This window comes from Chironomus tepperi, unplaced genomic scaffold, assembly GCF_022539635.2.
Source record: "Chironomus tepperi strain 1889 unplaced genomic scaffold, CSIRO-AGI_Ctep_v1 contig_87, whole genome shotgun sequence".
In the NCBI taxonomy this organism is placed as follows: domain Eukaryota; kingdom Metazoa; phylum Arthropoda; class Insecta; order Diptera; family Chironomidae; genus Chironomus; species Chironomus tepperi.
This window is the reverse complement of record NW_027226209.1, coordinates 569,002-593,643: the sequence shown is the minus strand read 5'-3', so window position 1 is coordinate 593,643 and position 24,642 is coordinate 569,002. Positions and strand designations below refer to the sequence as shown.

Below are 24,642 nucleotides of genomic sequence, written 5' to 3'. Positions count from 1 at the left end.
GTGCGCTGATTGGTCGACTGTGTAAAGTGTTATTTACCAATCTGTTCGTCTGTATCGTAACATCGCATATTGCGCATATTGAAATATTCAAATTAATGTTACAAAAAATAAAGCTGAACATGGGATCTTTATTTTTTGGTCCATGCATGCATACATTTACAAATCATCTATCGCTTATGACAGTTTCTGCTGTGCGTTTGCTGCTTCTTGCTTTTTCATAAATTTTTTTCATAAACAATTTGTTTCTTTCTCTTTTGTCGCGAGCGAGCAACGGATGACATTAAAGAATAATTTTTTTGTTTCTCCTTAGTTCCCTTAAAGCAGTTGAATATTTAAGTCGCGTTGGACACAAACAGAAATAAGTAAGTTCGTTAATCTCTTGGACGACTTGTGAACTTATAGAAGAATAAAGCACAAAAAGAAAAAATATCAGACGATGGACAAATGTAAATTTTGTCATGTTAAGTGATTAGACAAATAGTGGAATTAATTATTGATGTTAATTGGTTTTAATTTTAAAAGTGATAATTGAAATAAACAATAGAAAGAGATATAAGGAAATCCGTTCTAATGAAAATTGAATTTTAGAACGTGAAAAGTGTAAATAGAAAGGAAATATTTGATAATAAGGATTAATCCATAAATAGTTTGAAGAATCAATACATTTAGAGATATTTTGGAGGTAAATATGACAATTCCCCTTACATCACCTGAAATCAATAAATTTTTAAATTGAATGACATGCTGAAAAGTGTTCAAATTCGTGAAAAATTTGATTTTATCAAAGTAAATTATTTGAAACGAACTTTTTTTGAATTAATTTGGTCTACTAGGAAAATTCAAATTTTTAAAAACAGTTAAATTTTAAATAAATTCCTAAATTGTCAAGTTATTTTGAGTTGTCTGCTAACATTCTTCATGAATTGATTTGGTCTGCTTGGTAGATTCAAATTTTATAAAATCGTTATATTTTAAATATTTTTCTCCTAAATTGTCAATTTTTTGAGTGTTTCTCTAACTGGATGTTAGATGTTAGAACAAAGTCATTAAGAAAGTATCGCAACCTATCCACTTCAACCAAATCAACATATCAAATTAATTAATTGCTCAGAATAAGTACACAATCTCAATTATCTTTAATAAATCTATGAGAATTCACAGTTGGTTATTAAATGCCAACAGAGAGCAACAACTGTGTGCGAAATACAAAAACAGGATGATGTAAAAATAACGAGAGCGTAAAACACGTGCAAGAAATCAGAATCCAATGAGGCATTTAATACTATTCGGATATCCTTGATCGCATAACTGAGAAAATCTTTGATTTTTGTACGGGTTTGTTGTTTTTACACATTTGTTTCTTTAAGGACACCCATCAACAACATTGTCCTTTGATGTTCCGTCGGATAGCTGTTATTCATAATTTTTCTTCCTGAATGATCGACACTAACAATGTTATAAGAGTATAAAATGAGCAGAGTTTCATTGCAATTCAGTGCATAATATAGAGTGAGAAGGAAAAAAATCAATAAGAACCATTAAGACTTGATGGGATTCATTAAAAATCACTTTTATTTCTTCCTCATTTGCTTCATTTTAATTCAAGTGGCTTTATGAACAAGATGAAAAACTAAAGATTAAGCAATTTTTCTTTCATTCCATTCCGTTCAATGAATATCCTCTATACATGCGTTAATTGTCGCTACAATACATTTACTTACACTGCATTGTCATCAAAGTCTTTCATTTCCATACTATATTGTTTTATATAGTCATTAGCGTGGTAAAAAAAGAAGATTCATTGACTCTTTATGATGTTATGACAAAAAAAAGTATAATAAACTAAAGTGCTTTTGTAAGCATAAAGAAAATTGTCTAGTTTGCAACTTTTAATTGAACTTCAATATTTTATTTAATTTTTTTACACTACATGTGCTTTCCGTTTATTATGATGCGGCGTTTATTCACAAGTAATGAATGTATTTTAATTAAGGTTTTTTGTCTCTTCTCGGGAAAATTGTTGAAATTGTGTACAAGGTGATGGTGGATTTTAAGGTTTTCAAGAGTTTTGAAGTGATTTTTGTGGATTCATGTTAGAATTTTATGTAATGTTGCGATAAAATAGAGAGAAAGGCTTACCAACTTGATGTGAGGTTGAAAATAATCTTTTTTAAAATTTATAAAAATTCAGAAAAATATTCAGATAAAAATTTTCATTAAAAGAGGTTAGTCATTAAACTTTTGTTTATTTCATGTTCCTGATGATTCTTGTTGTTTTATTGTTTCTACTTGAATTTTGCCACTTTTTTCTACAGTTTCTTCATTCCTTCTGTCTGATTATCTTTATCAATCGAAATTTAATTTAAAAATAAAATTCGAGGTGAGCAAAAATTTGACCAAAATCAAATTTGTATTCATTTCTAATAGTAACAAAGAAATTGTTTATTTAAAAACTCGCTTGTACAATTACTAGTAAACATACACAGCTATTCTCATAATAAGAATCTCAGTATAAAGTTTCAAAATATAAATCTAGGACAAAGAAAAAAGATCTTCAATAATTTAAAATGCAAAACTTAATTTCATATCGATTTTCATTCGTTGTGCAACAAAAAATGCTAAACGCGGAATTAGAAGAAACAATAAAGAAAGTTAAAGCGAAGAAGAGCATTTTTTACAATTTGTCACATGCTTTAAAACATTTTTGCAACGCGTAAATTTATATCCAAACATGAAATGAAATACCTCGCGTGAGTGCAATTTTTCATAAACAAATCGTCTGGTCATGGATAATATTTCGATGACAATCATTTCGTTCAAACAAATAATAATCGTAAAAAAATTTTATCTTCAGTTTTTTTTTTGCTCTTCTGTGTGAACTGCAGTAAGAGATATTTGCATTTTGTGAAGATCTTTTGATGATTTCCTCCTTTTGTCGTGAAATATTAAATATTTTTATTATCCATCGCAGATTCACTTTAATGCCATTTCTTGCAAAACGGAGAGAAATCATTTAATACTGTCGATGTTCATCATGTTAATTAAATTTTTTTTCCTCATTCTTTAAAAAATATAAATTATTTGCAATTTTACACTTCATCACATCAATTAAGTCATAACATTAATACATTATGTTGTGCATTTGAGCTGGATGAAATATGCAAATGTTTGTACAAATGCCATAAGATGATCGTTCTGGTGCAATTTGATCTGAAAAGTTTGTAAAGAACATCAAAGTCAAAAAAATGCAAAAATTGTTTAACATTCATAAATTCTTTGTTTTTATTTTTTACGGAAAACAGTAGCTGATGTGATTTATGTTGTACAAATATTTTAAATAACTTTGTATAAGTAAGCTGCAGCATATTGAATTACTTTATTTTTCTCGAGAAATTTTGCGAGTTAAATTTATTTGGAGGTTCTATAATTTGATCATTTTAACGGAAATTGTTGATTTGAATTTAGTGAAAATTTAACGAAAAGCTACAATTCAAATTCAAAAATAAAGATTTCGTTAAATTTTCCAATTCAAATTAGTGAATTTCGTTAAAATTTTGAATCCAAATCGGTAAAGTTCGATAAAATTTTCAATTCAAATTAATTAAGTTCGTTAAAATTTTAAATTTAAATTAATAAAATTCGTTGAAATTTTCAATTTGGATTGATAAAGTTCGTTAAAATTTCCATTTCATTTTTCAAATAGACAGCAATCACATCAAGCATTAAATCCATTAAATTTTCTCATAAAAATGAGACTCTACCCTTTATTTCACAATCACATCGAACCATTCTCGTAATAAATGTCGAAACGACAACTAAGTCCTGCTACGGTTAATTAAATTTTGTTTATTATCCATCCTAAACATCTCGACTGTATGTAAAAGCGAGAGCAAAAGGCAAGAAACGGAACAAAGTATTAAAGTACAATTTTCCATTTCCAATTTTTTCGGTAAATATTTATGGCAATAAATAAATACACTGAAAATTATATGATAAATTTTTAGACAGCTGAATGTTTTCTCGACCCGCGTTGCCTGCCTTTCATGATGAGTAGATAAATATTTTGAACAAAAAAAAATATTCTAATTTATAATAGCAGCGTAAAGAAATAGAGAGAAAAGGGATGTCGGGATGCGCATACTTTTTACCCTCTCTTATGATAATCATTTTGTTGTAACATTTTATAAGAGTTTTCTGTTGTCATGGAGCTTTCAAAATGGCGCACTTCACGTTGGAGTGTAGCGAAATATTTTTTATTCGAAATTATAAGGTGAGAGGTTATGGCGCATTTATTTACACAAATATCAAATTTTTAACGAAATTCTCAAATTTGAATTTCAAATTAATCTTGTTGTCTCCACTTCGAAAAGTTTTTTGCAATTTTTATTGAAATTAAGGCGAGTTTGTAGACTTAATAGATTTTAAACTAATCAAAAAAATGGCAAAAGTCACTTAAGGACACTGGCAAATCTTAAATATTCAAAAACATCAAATTATGAACAAAAAACTACTTTTTAACCTTAAACATTTCAATTTTTTGCTGTAATTTTCCAAACAGAAGTCAATACAGCAACTTAATCTAATTATTGCTTATAGCAACTGATTCATTTCCATTGAAAGACGCTTTTCCATGCGCCATTTCAATTCATTTAAAGTAAAAGTCACGAATTGTTTTGAATTTTTCTCTCGTCAATGAAAAACTTTTTTTTTTTTCGCTTAGATAAAATTGCAACTTGTCAAGTACTTTAATTCGAGCTTGACATTGGACACAGCGACACAAGCTTATTATTTAAATGAACAAACAAATGTAATGTATGCAAGCGATAGAGTCAAAATGAAAATGTGCAAATAATGCTCAACTCGTCAGTTGAATTTTGAGACTAATTAGAATCGGATCGAGTTGGGTGGATATAAGTGATTAGTTTTGTAGCTTAATTAATTATAATTTCCATCACATCATCGATGATGGATTCAAAAAGTGAGTAGACAGTTCTTTAAGAACAAATAAGGGATTTTATTGTAAGATCGATAATAGAGTACAGGATTCATTCATACAATCAGTCATAAAGAGAATATAAATGTGCTCCTCAAACCATCCAACAAATTATTCCGAGAATCCTGAAATTGGATAAAAGTGAAAAAAGCACGTATCAAAAAAACTGCACAGTCCTGTTAACGTTCTTTTTTTTTTGTTATATCCTTGTATACTTTTCGGTATTTCCATGTGCAAATAGGAACTGATATGTGTGTTTAAAAAAGAGCGTAAAAAAAAGTTTTTTCAGCACAATGCCTTGATGATCCGCCTTCATCATAATACCAATAAATTCGTAAATAAATAGTAAGTGTGTGTGTATTTGTGCGTATATACAACAACAACAACAAAAATCCTTATGTTAAGAAAGATATAGTCAGTAGCCCCCAAACATAACAGTTGCACATACAACATTAAATAATGAAAATGATCGAAAAATCACGTTTTTGGCTAGGACAAAAGAACTGACCTAAAATGTGCTATTTTTAAAACCGACAATGGAATAAAAATGAATTTAAGAAAGTGAGTGAAAAAATCATGGATATATGTGGTTTATAGCGCATAATTTGATGTAGGCTTACTTAATTTTGACTTTCGAATGTTTTTCATTGGAATTGACATGAATATGCTTCTATTACCAAAATATTGCTCAGTATTTAACAATATTGAAAGATTTCTAAGGTCCTGAATAAAAAGTACATAAAAACTTCTAAGTTATAACAAAATCTCTTCCAAATTTGATATTTAAGGATAAAAATCATCAGAAATCCTCGTCTAAGTCATTTTCAAAATAAACTTTGATCAAATATAAACAAAGTTTGCTTAGAAGTTTTGAAATCGTAAAAAATTACAATTAATTCGTTCAAGTTTCAGTCAATTGAATTAAAGTCTGCTTGAAGGATTGAATCAGCTATAATCAACTAAATTCTCTAGTAGCTTAATGCAATAAGTCACTTTAAAAAATCTATAAAGATGTTTAATGTTTGAAGATTGAAAACAAAGTAAATATTTACATCAAGGGGACTAACAACTTAAAAGGGTAAAATCAACTTCTTGAATCTTCTTAGATAATTTGAATACAAAATGACAGTTGACAGACATTTAGTAAAAACTGACTTAATCACATGACTCTTATCAGCCATTATCACACAAATATGGTTGCAAATTATGAGTTTGTTGACCAGAAAAATCAGAACAACAATGCTTTACTATATAAAAATACTTCAAACAGCGAATTGATTCCAAAATCGTGATGAATGAGGATATTTGGATGTTCATGTCTGAAATTTATAATTCAGTCAGCAGCTTCATAAAGAAAATTTTTACTGTCATTTATATATTGTATGGATTGTAACCTTGAAAGCTTTAAGGAAACGATCGATATTAAAGTATTGTACATGAGACCTGCTGCAAAATTATTTAAACCACAGATTTAAGATGAAGTAAAAATTTTAATTTAAATCCCTCGTGACATCAAATTCCTTGAACTTATAATCTCATTTTAAATTTGTTTTATTAACAAGTCGTAAAACAACCCCGAAAAATGTAGTATAAGAATTCCATTCATTCTTTTTCAGAATTACTTACATTTTTTTTGTGTGTTGGTTCCTTTGAAAATGTCTTAACACTTTTTTTGTTGTTTGGTGTTTAATTGATTTTCGACGTGATGTCAGAAGGTACGTGATTTTGAACAAAAATATTTACTTCTTTACTCCATACGCATGGGGTGTAGACGAGAGAAAAACAACAAACTTTAACTATGTTACTAGAAAAGGAATATTTTCTTCTATTCTTTTATGTTGTTGCATGTTAATGTTAATATATGGCACTGACGTGGTAACATAAAAAAAAAATATTTTTTCATACTTTACATTCTTAATTTACACAGAAATTTTTGTTGTATCGATTTTTTGAGAGGGCAATATTTTTTTGGGAAAATCGATGATTGGGTGCTGTTGATCCACTTTGGGTTGTTTGCTCCTGTTTGAGTTGTAGTAGCTTGATAGTTACATTGAAGTAGTAAACTAAGTTTACTCGATCAGTTTTGAATTCGATAAATAAATACAACAACTTGACCGCTAGGGCATTACGCTAAGAAGCATAGGAACCCCTAAGGCAGTGATAGACAACCTTTGTCCCAAGCTTCAATGTCATATGTTGTATGCGAGACCCGTATGTTGTGTGCGGTTTCGGTCGAGGCTTATCACCAAGGTGTGCCGCGAAAAATAGAATTGTCCACTTTAAGGCACTATAATGGCTGGCTGATTTCGAAGCTTTTTTACGGCGAAAAATGCGATTCACCTCATTGTGCTTCTCGGAAAGTAATGAATTGAACTCTTGATTGTCAACAACGATATAGAGGTTCAATTTTCCAGCATATGTCCTTTGCGAAAGATACTTAAAATCAGTATGTACGTCAAGTCCAATTTATGCGCTTCCATTTACAGCTCCCACTTCTATTATTCATCAATATGGTTTAGAAAATATTTTGTCAATTTTCAAAAAGTTTCATTTTCAATACAAAAACATAAATATGAGTGAGAAAGAGGAAAAAGTCCACATTGAAAAATAGAAAAGACAACAAACTTTGGTATTCACTTTACTTCCACAATCATTTAACATACAGACGTCTTCATCAGTCACCACAAACTTTAAGATGACATTTCAATGAAAATATTATTCTTTCTTTAACATTCCAAAGAATGCTCATCACGTAATCATGTTTTCATAAGAGTATGCGAGACATAAACTTTCATCTTACACATATGAACAATGGAAGATATTTTGTACATAACATAATAGAGATTTTTGTCTTGTCCTTTCCATTTTTTATGATTTGTAAGACGAGTAGACATTTTATGAAGTCATAAAAATTTAGAGGAGTCTCAGCTGTTAACATATGCTTTGATATGCTTCATTTACACCTTTTTGGATGTTAACAGTTGTTAACTTAAGTTATTAGCTAAAAATATTGACTTTTATGGATGTCAGATGCATTAATTTAGAAAGTTTGTAACGATCATTTTTTGAAAAAAATTACCGAGATGGTCTAATTTTTTTCAAAATTGAAAAAGCCGTTAAATTGTTATTAAATTACTTTTGATTCACTAACAGCACATTTGCTCTCATGAGTTTTACCATTCATCAAGAATTCCAAGAATTCCAAAATTTACCGAGATGATCAAATTTCTTTCAAAATCAAAAAATTCGTTATGTTTGTATAGCATTGTTTGAGGCCATTTTCAACACAATATGCCTTTATGAGCACTTCCATTCATCATGAATTCATAAGCTAATAAAAATTAATTGCTCCTGTCGACTTGTTTTACTAAAGTTTTCCATAAAATGATCCCTTCTCATAAATCATGCGTATAAATTTTTACATTCATTGAAATCCGTTCCTACATATAAATTTTAATCAACAATAAAAATCAGAATCACATGAAAGCTAAAAATTATATCTTCCGTCTATAAGCATATTTCAGGCATATTTCATACACATATTTTTAAATAGTAAACACCGTTTTCGATTTCATTGTGATTTCCCATACAAAGGTTCATTCTCTTTCTATCGTTCTTTATATTATGTATGTTATAGAAAAACTATGGCAAAAGTTTTTAATCTGATGTATTTATGCAAAGTCAGGAAATTCTGATTATATGGAATCTGGAATGAAAAAAAGTTTTTCGTTCTTTCTCTTTCCTTCTTTACTGTTCAGTCGCTATACTGAATATGCACATGAAAATCAAAGTTCATTTTCATTGTTATGATTATTTAGCGTGATTTTGGTGTGAAATAGTAATTTGATCAAGTCAATTTGACTGGAATGGATACTCAAATATCATTCCGCAAATTAATATTGACATTGGCTGTACGTTTTGATCATTTAGGTCAAATGCAGATGGGAAAATGTGCAAAATTAATATTTATTGAATTTTATCATTCTAAAAGGCAAAGAACATGATCTTGAGAGCTTGTTTTACTTAATTATACCAATTGAGCATGCTTATGAGCGTTACTCTTAGCTTGCTCTATTCTAGAGAGCATTACATTGCGTACTAGCGAGCCCGAGCATTACATTGTAGTCGCTAGTGTACGATTAGATTAACTCATTTGTGGGAAACGTGAGGGTTAAGGGTTTATGAGACTAAGATCAAGACTTCTTAGTCTCAGTCGAGATGTATCGAGATCGAGACTTCGAAAAATTCCGTTATATTCTTGGTTTTGGTATCAATCTGACATCGGTCTCGATAATTCGTCGAAGCCAAGACTTCGGGAAATCCTAATAAGGGCGTCCTGATCCAGTCCTGATGGCTAAGTGACGGCGGCAATTATAGCAACTTGACAACTAAGTCTAGTTTCATTTTTACGGCAAAATATTAAATTTGGATATGCTCGCTATTTCAAACATACGTTAGATTCTCTACGGCTATCATCTAGGAACATTTTCAATCTCCCTGAGTGAGTCTCAAACTGAATTTAAGCCCATATGCGCTTCATGCTCTCTTGATAAAGTAATCCTAATATTTACTTAATACTCAAAAGCCAGCTTCTATGGACATAAACAAAAACGGCATTTTATAATGGAGAATGATGATAAATACTCTATAGTAAGAGGGAGAAATGGAAATAAAGGTTGAAAATATTTTTTTTTATTTCATTAATGTTACTTCTTTTTGTTGAAGTGTCATTATGACCCTAAAAAATATTTTTATATCGTCCTACTCATTCACTCTAATATGAATAATACACATTGAGGAAGTGAAAGAGAGTCAGACGTTATCAATCATAGAACATCTTGGCTCAGCATTTTTTTTTTTCCTTTTTTAATGCTATTACGAAATAGAATGGATGTGAAACAAAATGGTGATGCTTTAGGTGGAATGAAATTGTATTTTTTTGGAAGGTCAGAATTTGGTGAAACGAGGATTTAATTCAAGGATGAAATCAAGCCTGACATTGGGGATACTATTGAATTTTCTGAATACTTTAAGGGATGAAAATTTTGATGAAGGCATGAAATGACTAGCTTGAATTTTATTAATTTTGTGATTAATTTGGATTATGGTCTTTTGGAAATGATGTCTTGAGTTTTGGGAGTAGAGAGTATCTGAAGCTTTGTGACACTTTGTTCAGTTTTATGATTGGAAAGTTCAAGGCTCTAAAAATCCAATTTTTCGATGATAACAGTAGCAATTACCTTTGTCTACGCATCATCAAAACCAAAGCATGCCTTGCAAAAATGTCAGTGTACTGGTGTCAGTAATGCCTAGTGCTGCTTAGTTAAACATCACTACTGTCTAGGCATACTAAGTGATCGCTTCTTTAGGCGAATGTAATAAGTGAAAGATCAATTAGTAGTGAAATGTTGATTGCCCACAATTCAATTGCCTATAGCTGAACATTCTAGAATTCAACAAACCTGATCGGCACATGTTCAATTATTGCCACCAAATCGACAAAACAGCAGTTTACTTTGAAAGTATATTGACAACCAATTTGCAAATTTGATTATTTATGTCAAGTGCCTATCATTTTTATCTAAGCATACAGCCACCTTATAAATGTAGTCGCGATATTTCAATATGTGCTCCCAATCGTTAACTTTAAAAAACTTTAAAACACTTAAAAAACGATCAAATCTGTAAAAAAATTCTAAAATCCTCAATAAATATCAAAAATTTTATATCTGCCAGCAAATGTCAACAAATAAAATCAGATAATTAAACTTGTGTAATTGCTACCAGAAGTTAATCTACAGTGTCAGTCGGTGAACAATTAAAAAGTCGTAAAATTTAAATTTTTAATTGAGATTTTTTTTATGACTTAGAAATTTAGTGCCAAATAAAATCACTTGATTTATTCTAAAAACGGTCACTGCTGTATATTGAATTAATAGTCCAGTCATACGTAACCTTCAAGGGAGAACCGAGAGAGACTCTTGTTTGTTTATTGTTTATGGAAAAGTCATAAAAATTTACATAAGATTAATGCGCCTTGTAATCCCTTTTCTTCTTCTTAGTGATCACTTAAGGAACATTGACACATGTTTCACAGGCTTGAGAAGACGAAAAAATTTTTTCCCATGCTCGCAACTATAAGAAATATTATTTTGGCAAAGGAACTAGCAATAAAGCACTGAATAGGAAAACACCATAAAACAACAGGTACTATTTGTAGTGCATTGGATGAGACAAAGAAATTATGGAAATGAAGACATGGGAAAATATTTCTTTCGTGCATGTAGCATCGAACATGTTAGTTCCGATTTGGAAAAACCAAAAATTATTGAAGAAATGTGCAAGATTCCCACGTTTCAGGTATTAGTGCGGAACATCCATTTAGATTTATTCGTACTAAATTGTTAGCTTGATATTTTGTGAAATATTGTGAAGGTTGTTTTTCTGAGAATCAGTTTGGCTGAGCCAAAATGAGCTAGAAAGAGCATTAATTAATATTTTCTAAAATTTTTGAATTTTTAACTGTTTTGAAAAATTCAAATTTTTGAACTTCTTAAGTTCAAAAGCAAAATTTTGAATTTTTAACGATAAAAAAAGTTCAATTTTTTTAACTTCTCGAGTTCAAAATCCAAAATATTTAAAATTTCGAACTCTCAACCGTTATAAAATAATCAGATTTTTGAACTTCTAACGTTCAAATTTTTGAATTGTTTTAATTCAAATTTTTAAAAATCGTTGAGAACAATATAAATCAAAATTTGAATTGAAGTCTATTTTAATTTAAAATGCGCATCAATTACCAGTTTCCATCTAGAATTATCCATATTTATATTTTTGGATAATTCTAGGGATTTTAATGTTATTGCTTATGCCATTCGATACTAAATGCTCAATGAAAAAAAACGAAGATTGTGTTTGCAATAACTTACCATTTACACTCTCATCAACTAGATAGATAGATATTGCAATGTTTATTTATTTAAAATGGGATTATTTCCTCAAAATAGAGATGGAAGAGTGCCTTAATCGCACACGAAAGCATTTCTGTATTTTTTTATTTTTCTTTCTAAACTTCTATGATAATTATTATGTTGATGAGGGGAGGATGTGCTACATAATCCTTATCAAGTTGAATAACATTATGTTAATTAATGTTGTCTTCTTGTGTTTTTGTCTCTGTCGCTTTTTTTACTCTTGTTACTTCTATTATTATTGCTATAGTTAAATTTTTTAAATCCCTTTCACTAATCTCCATTGATTGATGGCGTTTAACGAGGAAAGAGGCTTCGTATAATTTAGTTTAGTTTGTGTTGAATGACGAAGGAGGAAGAGCTTTGTGGGTTCAACAATAATTAACATTTTTTTTATTGCTGTGATTCTCGTCACTAAAATTAGTACCATTTTAAGTAGTTTTTATTGAGTGGGTAGCTATGAGTTGCTTCATTTAAATGCTCTAAAGGAGTTTTATGTGTTGTTATGACTGAGGAATTTGTAATAAAATTTAGTAAACAATTCGTTTAAATATCAGTAGCCTAAGTTATTAAGTAACATTTTAAAGATTCAGTGAGTAGAATTGTTGAAAAATTAAGTTTTAGATATAAATGTCAATAAAATAACAAACATTTTGTAATTGTGGCTAAGCAAAATATTGCTATAAGGCTTTATTTAATATTAAATATGTTTATTGTTCGAAGTTCCAAAACAGAATGAACATTTTGTATAAAAAGGGGTTTTCAACTATGTATAATAAATAAAATTCAAATCACAAATAAACGTTATAAAAGAAAATCCGAGTGGCCTTTATTAGTTGGTTGTAAAAATTACCATTCCTATTCTGATTGTGGGGCTGGTAACCTTCAAGCAGGGCTTACAATCTACTCTTTATATTCATTGAGTTCATACACATGTCTAAGTCCGTCGCCAGCGGTAGAACGAGAATGCGTGCACTTGACATATGATCAACTTCGGAGTCAGACTTCATCTTCCACAATTAATAAATTCCTGCCATGGGAAAAAACTCAAAACTTTAAGAATCAAAATAAAGTTTGTAAAAATCTGTAAAAAATTAGAAATTTCTGGAAATTCCGTAACTTTTACAAGCAAAGTACTTCTCAGCCTACTAAAACTACCCCTCACTTGACGTCCATTGCACAATTGTCTAGTTATTCTGTATATTTACAACCTTAAAGTGCACATTCATATTTACATAAGCCATACACTCATAAAAAAGATTTTAAACACATAAGAAGATACAATTGAGCAGGTAAAAGGAAACTGAATGAAAGGCAGGATATGTAATGTATTCAATGCATTATAAAAGGATCTTTTTAGCCAATCGTAATGCATGTGAAAAAGGAATTTACAATAAATACTGTAAGATCCATAAAATGCACCTTACCTATGTGCTAGTTCACCTTACGCATTATCCTTTTTGAAAAATAATTTAAATTTTAGTGCATTTTGAGTGTCTCAAGTGTTCGGACATGTTTTAAAATATTCAAGAATCTTAGTAGACATAGACTTTTTTAAAGACGAGAGGAATCATTGAAGCATAAAAGTGAAAAGTGAAGATACAGAAAAGAAATATTCAAGATGAAATTTATACGAAAGCCATTGTCGGAAAAAAACCAGAATTTGACCGGTAAATATTTGACTGTGTGTATAAAAAGTATAAATACAGATATAAAAATTGGGTATCGTCGTCATCAAACAACAATTTTTGATAGAAAAACTGGTTCTCCATCTTTACTTTTCAACTGCAAGTTAACAACTTCAGTAAACAATCCATCCATCTAACATGCTTACCAAATTTGTAAAGAATAAATAAATGCTAGATTTGGTGCCTTTTGTATAATACTAATAATCATAAAGAATAATAGTTCTTCAAGTCATTGACGAGTAAAAAAAAAGTGTTAATAAAAATGATGGCGTTCGATAATAAAAAGAAGCTGAAAATTCTTCATTTCTTCTCTCATCTTCATCTCCATCGACGACTGCTGATTGCTTACATTAAGTAAACATTGAATATATTAATGTACGCAGACGTATTTACATTAGTAACGAATTCTTTTCTTATGGAGACAATGAAGAGAACTTTTTTATTTTTTGTTGACTTTTTCGATGATTTTTTGGATTTTTAGTTCAATTTTTTTGGATGCAACTTAATTTGGGTCTATTTAAGATCAACTTTTCGAGTAGGGCAATTCAGTGAATTGCAATTTTCGTAGTGAAAATGGATGAAAATCAACCGGTACGGTGGCAAAAGGGCAACTTTGCGTCTTGCCGTCAATGTGTGCCCTATCAAACACGTTTTAGCTTTCGGAAGCTGCATGGGAAGTTTTCAATTTAAAGTTGATCTAAAATGATCGTCGTCTAGTTCAGAAATTCTATTATTTATTTAAATCATAAATTTGAATTTCGACGATTGTTCGAATTATTCGATTATCGCTAAAGCACCGTAACGTCGTTTCATTTTTCGGCAAAAATACAGTTCAACTCATTGTATCGCTCGGGATAGCAGGGAGAATTGCGCATGAGGACGGAGGTGGGGCTAATGTAGAGATATTCTGAAAATCCTTTTGTTCATTTTTGATAATTGTTTGTTATTCTGTACAATAATAAGTGAACAGCCCCAAATGATCACACAACATTTTTCTCTTCCTCACAATATTTATTGTAGTATCTGACTAAGCCACGTGATGCAATATTTGCAAAAATAGTCTATAATACAAAGAAATACAAACAGTTGGACATCCTAATAAATTAAGTACTGAGAAATAAATTAAAAAGCCAACAGCAATATTCACCTTCATTATCACATGACCAATCAATCCATTCAGCCAAACACATAATCCACACTAATCAAAATCCAAAAGAAAAAGCAAACAGCAGTGACGTAAAGAAAAAATATCTTTTTATGACATGTTGAACTTGTTAATTTTTGGCAATTAGCATTTGTGCCAATTTTTATGCAAGAATAATTTGTCTTTATGATTATTGCTTATTATAATACACACAATGTCACTTCATTCAATAGTCACTGGTATAATAAATGAGTGGCAATAAAAAATAATTACAAAAACAAATAAAGAAAAGTTTGAAGCATAATGTTTATTACTTTAATGCTGAGATTAATATTAAGCATACACGCAAAAAAAAAATATATTAATTATTTTATATTGCAAAGACATTTGCTTTTATGGCAATGTTTAGATAAGTAAGGGAGGCAAAAAAAGGAATAAAAATCAATTTTTTTATCGCACTATGTGCTTGCTATGTGCTGAAATGATTATTATTATGCGGTTTTGTGATAAATTGATGTAATTGTGAGGGTGGGAAGTGTGAAAATGTGAAAATGTGCAATAACCATAAGAATTTACTCGCTTTTGTTCCCTTTAACATGAAACAAGCTATATCACATTACATTTTATATGTACACATATTATACTTCTTACAATGTAATGAATTTACATCATCATTATATCGATTTACAAATTGCTCAAAAAATTTTTTAATATTTTTTGGTGGAAATTTAGATGGAATTTAGGGGGATCAGTTTGTCTTGGATTCTTCAGGGTCGATTAAAATTCAATTAACCCAAGCAACGCAGTTGAAATGCCTTAATGTCATTGTAATGGCAGGTTTTAATCTTTTTAGACAAGTGATTCGATATGATCGTTTAGGTACATAAGTTAAACGGATGTAAGATGACAACAACATGCCAGATTTTTACTTGATGCCGAATTCGGTTTAAACACCAGTCACGACGACCTAGTACCAGATTTTGGTTCAATTAGACCAACTTGTTCTCCTCGCCAATATTATGTTAGCTTGGTTTAAAACTTTTAAAATACGATCATCAAGCTAGATGCTTAATCCAACGTAAGCCTGGCTTGAGACCAGTCGTTTGAGCCATGTCGTGTACCTTCCGGGCTACTTGACTTCGGAAATCATCATTGTCTTCAAAAGCTACTAAAATTATCAAATATATAACTTCTAAATTTCATCATACTTCTACTTAAACTCTCAGTATGCGCTCAATTCCCCCAAATCACATTCCTACTTATTCATTGTTTTACGATCTCAATTTCTCCTCCTTTCTTTTTTCCATCTTCCGAAAAAAAATACGGATTAATAAACATACATTCATGAGTATATGCTCACATTTTTTATATTAAATGCAATTCAATATTTCGAATAATGTGTGCTGTTCCCAAGAATATTTTTTTACGCTACTGAAATTCCATTTTTATGTAAAATAAAATCTTATTTTATGTACTTTACGCCTCAAAAAGAATCCTTATTGACGATAGAGAAGAAAAATTTTGAATCAATATTGAATAATGAGATTCAGCTTTGATTTCAGCTTCTTCTTGATTTGATGGAAATCTCTTACAATTTATGTATACATAATGTGAATTGATATGTGCTTGTGTGGCCAGTGGATGATGAAGATATTTTAGTTTTTGTTTCGAGAGTTTTTGTTGAAGATTCAATGAACTTTTCATGTCTTATATTTCGGTTTTTGGGGCGATCTCTTTAAGAATTTATCTATTTAGGGCTTTAGGTTGGAGACTAGGTTATGTTGATCTTCTAAAAATTTGATAGCTTCCATTATTTTCTATCGAACCTAGACTTGACTATTTTCCATAAAATGCTAGGAAAGCCTGTCTTCTGCTCTCAAACCAGGTTAGGTTTCATTCGAGCTAAGGTTTAAGTTAACTCGGTCTGAGCCGGGTTTTTTGAACCGTGTCTCTTCTGGATGTATCATAAAACCAGCATAACACCAAAATTTAGTCACATCTACCTAAAAAAATTTCCCCCACTGGACTATAACCTACTTACCAGTAGCAATAGCTCTAGAAATATCTGACATAATTTTCGTGACAATAAAAAACTCCTACTCAATATTTTACGATTGATTAAGTCAATGAGAAGCTATAAAGAACACAAAATGCACTTTCATTTGATTGATTCACATAATACATACCACATATCCTTTATTTGCTCTTATATTTATATTTATACTCTATGCTACATTTTATCATTTCTTCTTGCTTTTCTCTCTATTTATAGGTTTGTCAGCACGGTGCGCAATGAAAGAGAAGAGTAAAAATGCTGCCCGTTCACGACGGGAAAAGGAAAATTCTGAATTTTTGGAGCTTGCTAAACTACTTCCATTACCGAGTGCAATTACATCACAGTTAGATAAGGCATCAATCATAAGACTAACAACGTCGTACCTGAAAATGCGTCAAGTATTTCCTGATGGTATGTATTTGCATGTCATTCAATGTCTTGTTGAGTTATTCAATGCGTGGGGTTACGGCAGTCAAATTGCTCATGTAATTTATAAATTCCATAATGAGAATTCAGCATTGATTAAGGCAAATTCTCCCTTTTTACTGCTGCTCAGTTATGACATAGAAAATCCTCAATGTCAATTTTCATTTCAAGATTGCTGTTTTAATGATGATGTTCCTAACAAGTCTGTAATTATTATGCATAAATGTATGAAGCATCCCAGTTTGTTTAATGTTCAACTTACATTAGAATTTATATTGTCGAAAAATAAAAAAAGATTTCCACCTACCAACTGGGTCAAATTTTAATGAATCTACACGAAAAAATGAGAGAAGGATGAAGTTTTTTATGCAAATGAGGTCTGAAGGAAAACATCTCAACTGCAATAACTATGATGACGACCAAAAGTATCTTGAAAAGAAATGCTCTTCATCTACTTCTCATTCATTCTTGCTCTTTTTCTATTCGGTCTATTCATTCATTATGTCAGCAGAAATATTCAAACAATGATCATTTTTCCTCTCTCATTTCTTCAAGTTGATGAATAAATTAACTAAATGAAATACAATCAGTACGACATGAAGGAATTTTAATCCGCAATATGTCTATGACTATGTACACGTTATGATTATTTATGTATTGTTGTTGAAATGTCCTCTGATTTTTATCTACGAATCTCTTTCATGTTACGCATTTGTATCGAGTCTAACAAAGGTGAATTATCGTCTCGCGATGATCTTGAAATTTATTTCTTTTAATTCCTTTACGCCGATCAAAAGAGATCAAAATAAAGAAAGAATCTCTTTTTGAAGTGTTGGCGACACACAAAGGAGAAATCTTGAGTCTTGAATTGTTTACAAAGAATTTTTATTAACTAGATTTTGAAAATAGAAACCGCAATGGATGAATAATGTAAAAAACGGAAGTAATTGTGCGTAATAAAAGAGTCAAAAATCCACTCATAATTATTTACAATTTGAGTCTTTATTCATCACAATTGAAATGCGAATAATACAATTAGAAAATCATGAAAATTTGAATGACATTTTCTTCTTTTTCTCGAATAAATTTGTCACCCTTCCTTTATTATCTTAAAGCGATACGATATTATTATTATTACTCAAGCATATGCTTCACTCCCTACTGCTTTTTTTTCGAAGCTGTTCACAACTCAAAAGTGCATACGTTCAATTAAATCTTGTTTGCTGAACAAATAAACCAACCACCCCGAGAATTTGTTATTCTTTTTCATTCATATATGAGGAAAAATCTCAATTCACAGAACTTAAAGGATAATTCCACTGCTTTTATTATTTTTATTCGCAAATTTCATGTTAAATTGTGAAAATGTTGAATTTTTGTGAATTCTGAAGCGCAGTTCTAATGTTTCACTGATTACCTGCATTAGTATGCTATATTCTTGTTTATACAGCATTAAGTAATGTCTAATAATTAAATTAAAGTAGATTTAAATATATTTTCTGCTCAAAAAACAAATAAACAATGAAAATTTTTGAACTTTAAAAAGATCCTTCAACTATCAAAAAAACAAAATTTTTCAAATTTCATAAAACCGATGAAATACTAAATAATTTGTAAAGTCAATAAAAGCAAAATTTAAAGACAATATGCTAACAACAACCCCTAAATACAAAGCATGCAGTCACAAAAAATTGTTGTTCTTTCACCGCACTTCTCTCTTTTCCTGCTTTGTCATTTAACTGGTCGATTTCATTAATGTGAATCATACAATTGTTAAAGTTATGCTCATTATTATTCTCATGCACTCCACATGTCAACAAATTAATCACAATAAAAATGTAAAATGCATACTCCCACACAGTTTGATGTTAAAGAATGCCCTCGAGGTGCTCTTTGGCAGGATGTTATCTGAGAAAAAAAGCAGTACATAAAAAGGAAATTTTTTTCTTTCATATTTTTTGTTCCTTTAAAAAGAATTTTTTTCATCTCATTCAGTTCCACTTTTTTCGAACTTCAAAAAAAGTTGCTTTAACCTTGTCATGATTTTGATTCTCTTGAAAAACTCCAATGAAATGAGAATTGCTTGTTTTGCAAAAAAAAGAATCAAGCACGATTTTTATGCTGACATTGGGAATGTTATTGAACCGGCAGACATTATTTATTATCGTTATTACAATTGTTTTCATAAGTAAGTGTCTATTTACAAGATTTTAATTTACTTTTTAAATACGATGAGAGAGAAAAATCTGAGTTGGGGGAAATAAAATCTGGTCGCATAGCGGATGCATTAAAATAATAACAGCAACATACTTTGTTTAAGAATTCCGAGCTATAAATGCTTGATTCCGTCATTTAGAATTAAATCATCGTAATCTCACTATATTTCAATGCTTTTCCACACTGTTATCATGAGCAGCATTGAGTTCCCATCATGCACTGCACGGGATCGTAACAATTTGTCATTGTTTTTGTTATTTATCAATGGAATTAATGGTCGAAAGATGCATATTGCTTCTGTTTAATTGAATTTTTTTTTTCTTCATATTTATAACCTCTCGTACTTTATTTATAATAGGATTAGGCGAGGCGTGGGGTGCACAGCATATTCCCTCAAATCCTCGTGAATTGGCAATAAAGGAACTCGGTTCACATCTACTTCAAACATTGGACGGATTCATTTTCGTGGTAGCGCCAGATGGAAAAATTATGTACATTTCAGAGACAGCATCTGTGCATTTAGGATTAAGTCAGGTGAGAATGAGAATATATTTACATTTTGCAACGTGATAATAGCCGATGATTGAGTGGAATTAAATTTACAAAATAATTTATTTACATTGATTTATTCAGGTGGAATTAACGGGAAATTCAATTTATGAGTATATCCATAATTTTGATCAAGATGAAATGGCTGCTGTACTCTCATTACAACAAAATATGTATGGTCATCAAGTTCACCCATTACAGGCACAATTGCAACAACAACAACAACAACAAAACCTTCAAACGAATCAAATGCAAATGCCATCAAATTTATCACCTACACAATTAGATACAACAACACCACCACTCGTTCCACCTGTACTATCAAATATTCCATCCGTATCAAATCCAATTATGAATAATCAAGCTAATAATCATACATTCAGTCAACATCAGTCACAACACCTACATAATGCACATCATCATCATCAATCAATAAATCAAAATCATCATCATCCGCATCATCATTTACATCAACGTCATCAGGAGACTCAAACGATTGAAATTGAACGAACGTTTTTCCTTCGGATGAAATGTGTGTTGGCAAAGAGAAATGCTGGTCTAACGACTTCAGGCTATAAGGTAAATTAGTTCATTTTTTTTCTTTTGTTGATGTTAAAATTAGATGCATCATCACGTCATAGCATGCATAAAAAGAGAAAGAGCAAAAAAAATATTCTGGCACTTCTATTTTCGTATTCTTAATTAATCATTAGCTTTTGTAATCCTTTCATTTTTTTTATTCATGTTTCATTATAATATTTACTTCAATCAGAGGCTTGGCACTCAAGTGCATATACATACTGCATTTTTTTTCAACATTCTATAGCATAAATGCTTTCAATGCACATAAAAATGTTGTCGAGGAAATTAGCATGTAAAAGAATTTTTCCGTTAATGAGCCTCAAGTGCATCTGCAGTCGATGAATAGATGACAAATATCTAAAGAAAATAGAAATTTTCAATTTGTTTAAAATGCAAATTTAATGGATTGGCAATTATGCAATTTGTACGCGACTGCATGTCTTGATATTAGATTTATGATGCAATTATTAAAAGAGTTTTATTTAAATGGTAATTTTTGAAGAAATAGACACTTAAGAATTAGTAAAATAAATGGGAAAGTGTAAAAATCGATGCAAATTTGCATTGAATAATAGAAGAATGTTGATATCCTTGTTTGCTCCTAAATTTACTTTGTGATTCTTCAAGAACCTTTAAAATTTGTTGGCTAGAAACAGCGCATTTAGCAAATGAAAATGCGATATCGAATGTCTATGAAAAAATCAAATAAATCCAAGGTCAATTATGAAGACTCAATAGAAAATTATGAAATTTTGGATAATTTTTCTATTTTGTTGCAATTAAAAGCTTTGATTTCCATAAATGCATAAATGCAATTAAACTTTAAAACAACACATATCCGTGAATCATGAAGACTTCTTTAACGCTCCATATTATACTTAACCTCCAATACTAAACAAACAATCAAAATTCCATAAAATTTGATCTGAAATTGCATATCATTTGAACTGAACTAAAGAATTTCATTTCCTTACCGAGAACTCATACAAATAATTTTATGCATAACATTTAAGTCAAGACAATTTTGCAACATTGTACTACAAAGTGCCTTAAAATATTAAAAAATAAAAAAAATTGCGATTTATTTATTGAGTTTTAGTCACGTATAATTATTATTGTTTCCCGCATATTCGGAAAGACCATTTTTACATTGTATACTTTACACTTTTCACTCTCTTTCTTCATACAAAACACTGTATAGTGTTTCAGATTTTCAATCAGCGTGAATTTCAATTTTTATTTTATTTTTATTAAAATTACTGTTCCTTCTTTCCTTCACTCGACAATGTTCGTTGTTTGCTGAACGATTTTTTTATGATGAAAATCATTATAGATGTCGATATCATTTAGCACATCCAATTACTGAACGAAATCTGATAAGTTTTTTCTTTGTTTTTTCTTCTCATTTAGGTGATACATTGTTCAGGATACTTAAAAGCTCGAGTATATCATGATACAAACTATAATGGCGAAGGTAATGGACCAACTTATGTACAAAATTTGGGTCTCGTTGCTGTTGGACATTCACTACCACCATCAGCAATAACTGAAATTAAACTACATCAAAATATGTTCATGTTTCGAGCGAGTATGGATCTCAAATTAATTTTCCTCGATGCACGGTGAGTTGTTATTTTTATTATTAAATATCTGACTGTGGCTGTTCATCGTTGAAAAATATACATCCAAAAAATCGATATTTTTCTTCATCCATATCCAATAGACTACTTCATTCAATTTTTCTAGGGACGAGAGGAGGAATGACAGCACAAATAATAATAATAAACCAATTTGATCATTTTTTTGTGCTTCATTGTGCAAATATTTGCTCTTTTACCGATCTCAATGAAAAATAATATCGAAGAAAATTCTATCCGTCTATTTTAGATAAATTTTCTAGAGAATGAGATACTTATTTGCTTAAATTTATGCAGATTTAAACATCCAGCTCCATTATTCTTTAAATTGTGAGACTTTTTTCTTTGTAAAATTAAATTGCTTATTGATGTGATTTGTAATCATTTAAGAGGAAAAATCTTGGTTAAAGTGCTTTGTTGAGCCTTAACATTACATTTGCTTTAAATTTGGAATTCTTAATGGATTTTTCTTTGAATTTTCTTCTTCTGGATCATTCAACTTTTGTAAATTTGTTTTATTACTTGTAAGATTTGTCATGAAATTGGCTCCGACATTCAGGATTAGGTCTCGAATGACACAAAGTAGAGGAAGAAGTCTTTACGAAGTCCGTACGGATTCTGAATAGACTACGGACATTAGCTGCTCAAGAGAGCGTTGTGTTGCATGGAGCCATGTGTCGTATTGAGCTTTATGTCACATAGAGCCTTGTGTTGCACGAAGCCATGTGTCGCATGGAGTCTTATGTCGCATGGAACCTTGTGTCGCATGGAGCCTTGTGTCGCATGGAGCCTTTTATCGCTATTATCGCAAAATTAGATTTGAACTAAAGAATCTCTTTAAATACTTTAAAATTGTCCAAAATATTCCGTCGGGAGTATTTAGCCCCCCAAAACTTCCCATCAAACACCTCTGCATCCACCTTAAAAATGATCCCCAATTTTATGTCGAAAATCACCATACATAAGAGAGTCATAAACTACCAAAATGCCATTAATATTTAAGTAAAGTTCATTACCACTTCCATTCAGAAAAATCTCATATTCACAGCACTAACGCCATCTATACGTCAATTCCTAAACACTGAGAATATCTACCCCAAAAAATATTCAAACAGGAACTAACCAGCATATTAATATCAATATCATATTTTTTTATGCTGATGAGAACAGCCACTTGTGTAAATCTTGTTTGGTTTTAATTGGATATTAATTTACAATAAAAAAATCTTTTGTTTGTCTTTGCAGAGTATCACAACTAACAGGATTTGAGCCACAAGACTTAATAGAAAAGACATTATATCAATATATTCATGCATCGGATATTCTTTCAATGCGATATGCTCATCAAATTTGTAAGTAGACAATCTAAAAAACATTCTATTAGGCAGTTTGACTAATATCAAATTTCAAATTTTTTTAGTGATGTACAAAGGACAAGTTACGACAAAATATTATCGATTTTTAACAAAAAGTGGTGGATGGACATGGGTACAGAGTTACGCAACAGTCGTACACAATACACGTTCATCACGTCCACATTGTATTGTTAGTGTTAATTATGTACTTAGTCAGAAAGAAGCCAAGGACCTTTTACTTAATGAAGTTCAAGGAAATATCGTAAGACCGACAATACCATCAGAAACAACACCGTCTCAAAGCCGTACTTCAACAATTACAAATACACCAGTTAATACGCCAGTATATCAAGCACCACCACATCATTCTGTACCATCAACAGCAGCAAGTCTACCAAGTCAAACGCCAAATCATCAGATTCAGATGAAAGAAATTCACAATTTTCATCATATTAGTAATAATAACAATAACAATAATCACATGCACATATCACATAATGAGAATAATCACCATCAACATCATCACACACATCATCCGAATGAATATGATCAATACAATAATTCCTATATCCATAATACAATGAACAATGACGATTTTAGTGATAATACAGATAATTATTATAACTTTTACATGGACAATAGTAGCAATGGACTTCCAACATCACAAGGTGATTCAAATGTTCTAAGACCATTCTCAGCTGCATCAAATAGCTGCTCAAGTTCAAGTTCTGATGATCAACATCAACATCTTTACAATCATCAGCAATTACATCACGCAAATCTCAATCATCAACAACATCATTATGATAATGACTATTCATTCTCATTTCCAAATTGCTTTCCATCTATGAATGAGTCATCGAATGCATCTACAATCTATAATAGTGACTTTAAAGCAACAACAAATGCACATTATACGAGTGTTATTGTTGATAATACAAATAATCAAAATTACCTTACGAATGAGTTTGTCCATTGAATGAAGGAAGTATCAAATTAGTTGTCATTTTAAAGATCAATTCAT

At 30.4% G+C, this 24,642-nt stretch overlaps 1 protein-coding gene across 2 annotated transcripts; it reads left to right on the top strand.

Moving 5' to 3' along the window:
* The first annotated feature begins 268 nt into the window (after nt 1-268).
* LOC139086685 (protein single-minded-like) lies at nt 269-24,612 on the top strand. 2 transcript variants are annotated; one of them, XM_070635265.1, is made up of 7 exons: nt 269-682; nt 17,069-17,263; nt 19,854-20,029; nt 20,129-20,623; nt 22,037-22,248; nt 23,509-23,615; nt 23,684-24,612. In XM_070635265.1, the coding sequence occupies exons 2-7, from the start codon at nt 17,089-17,091 to the stop codon at nt 24,595-24,597; spliced, it is 2,079 nt and encodes a 692-aa protein (XP_070491366.1). In that variant the 5' UTR covers nt 269-682; nt 17,069-17,088; the 3' UTR covers nt 24,598-24,612. The 2 variants fall into 2 exon arrangements, with proteins under 2 accessions (XP_070491366.1, XP_070491365.1); XM_070635264.1 differs by lacking the exon at nt 269-682 and adding an exon at nt 4,884-4,978.
* Nucleotides 24,613-24,642: the final 30 nt, after the last annotated feature.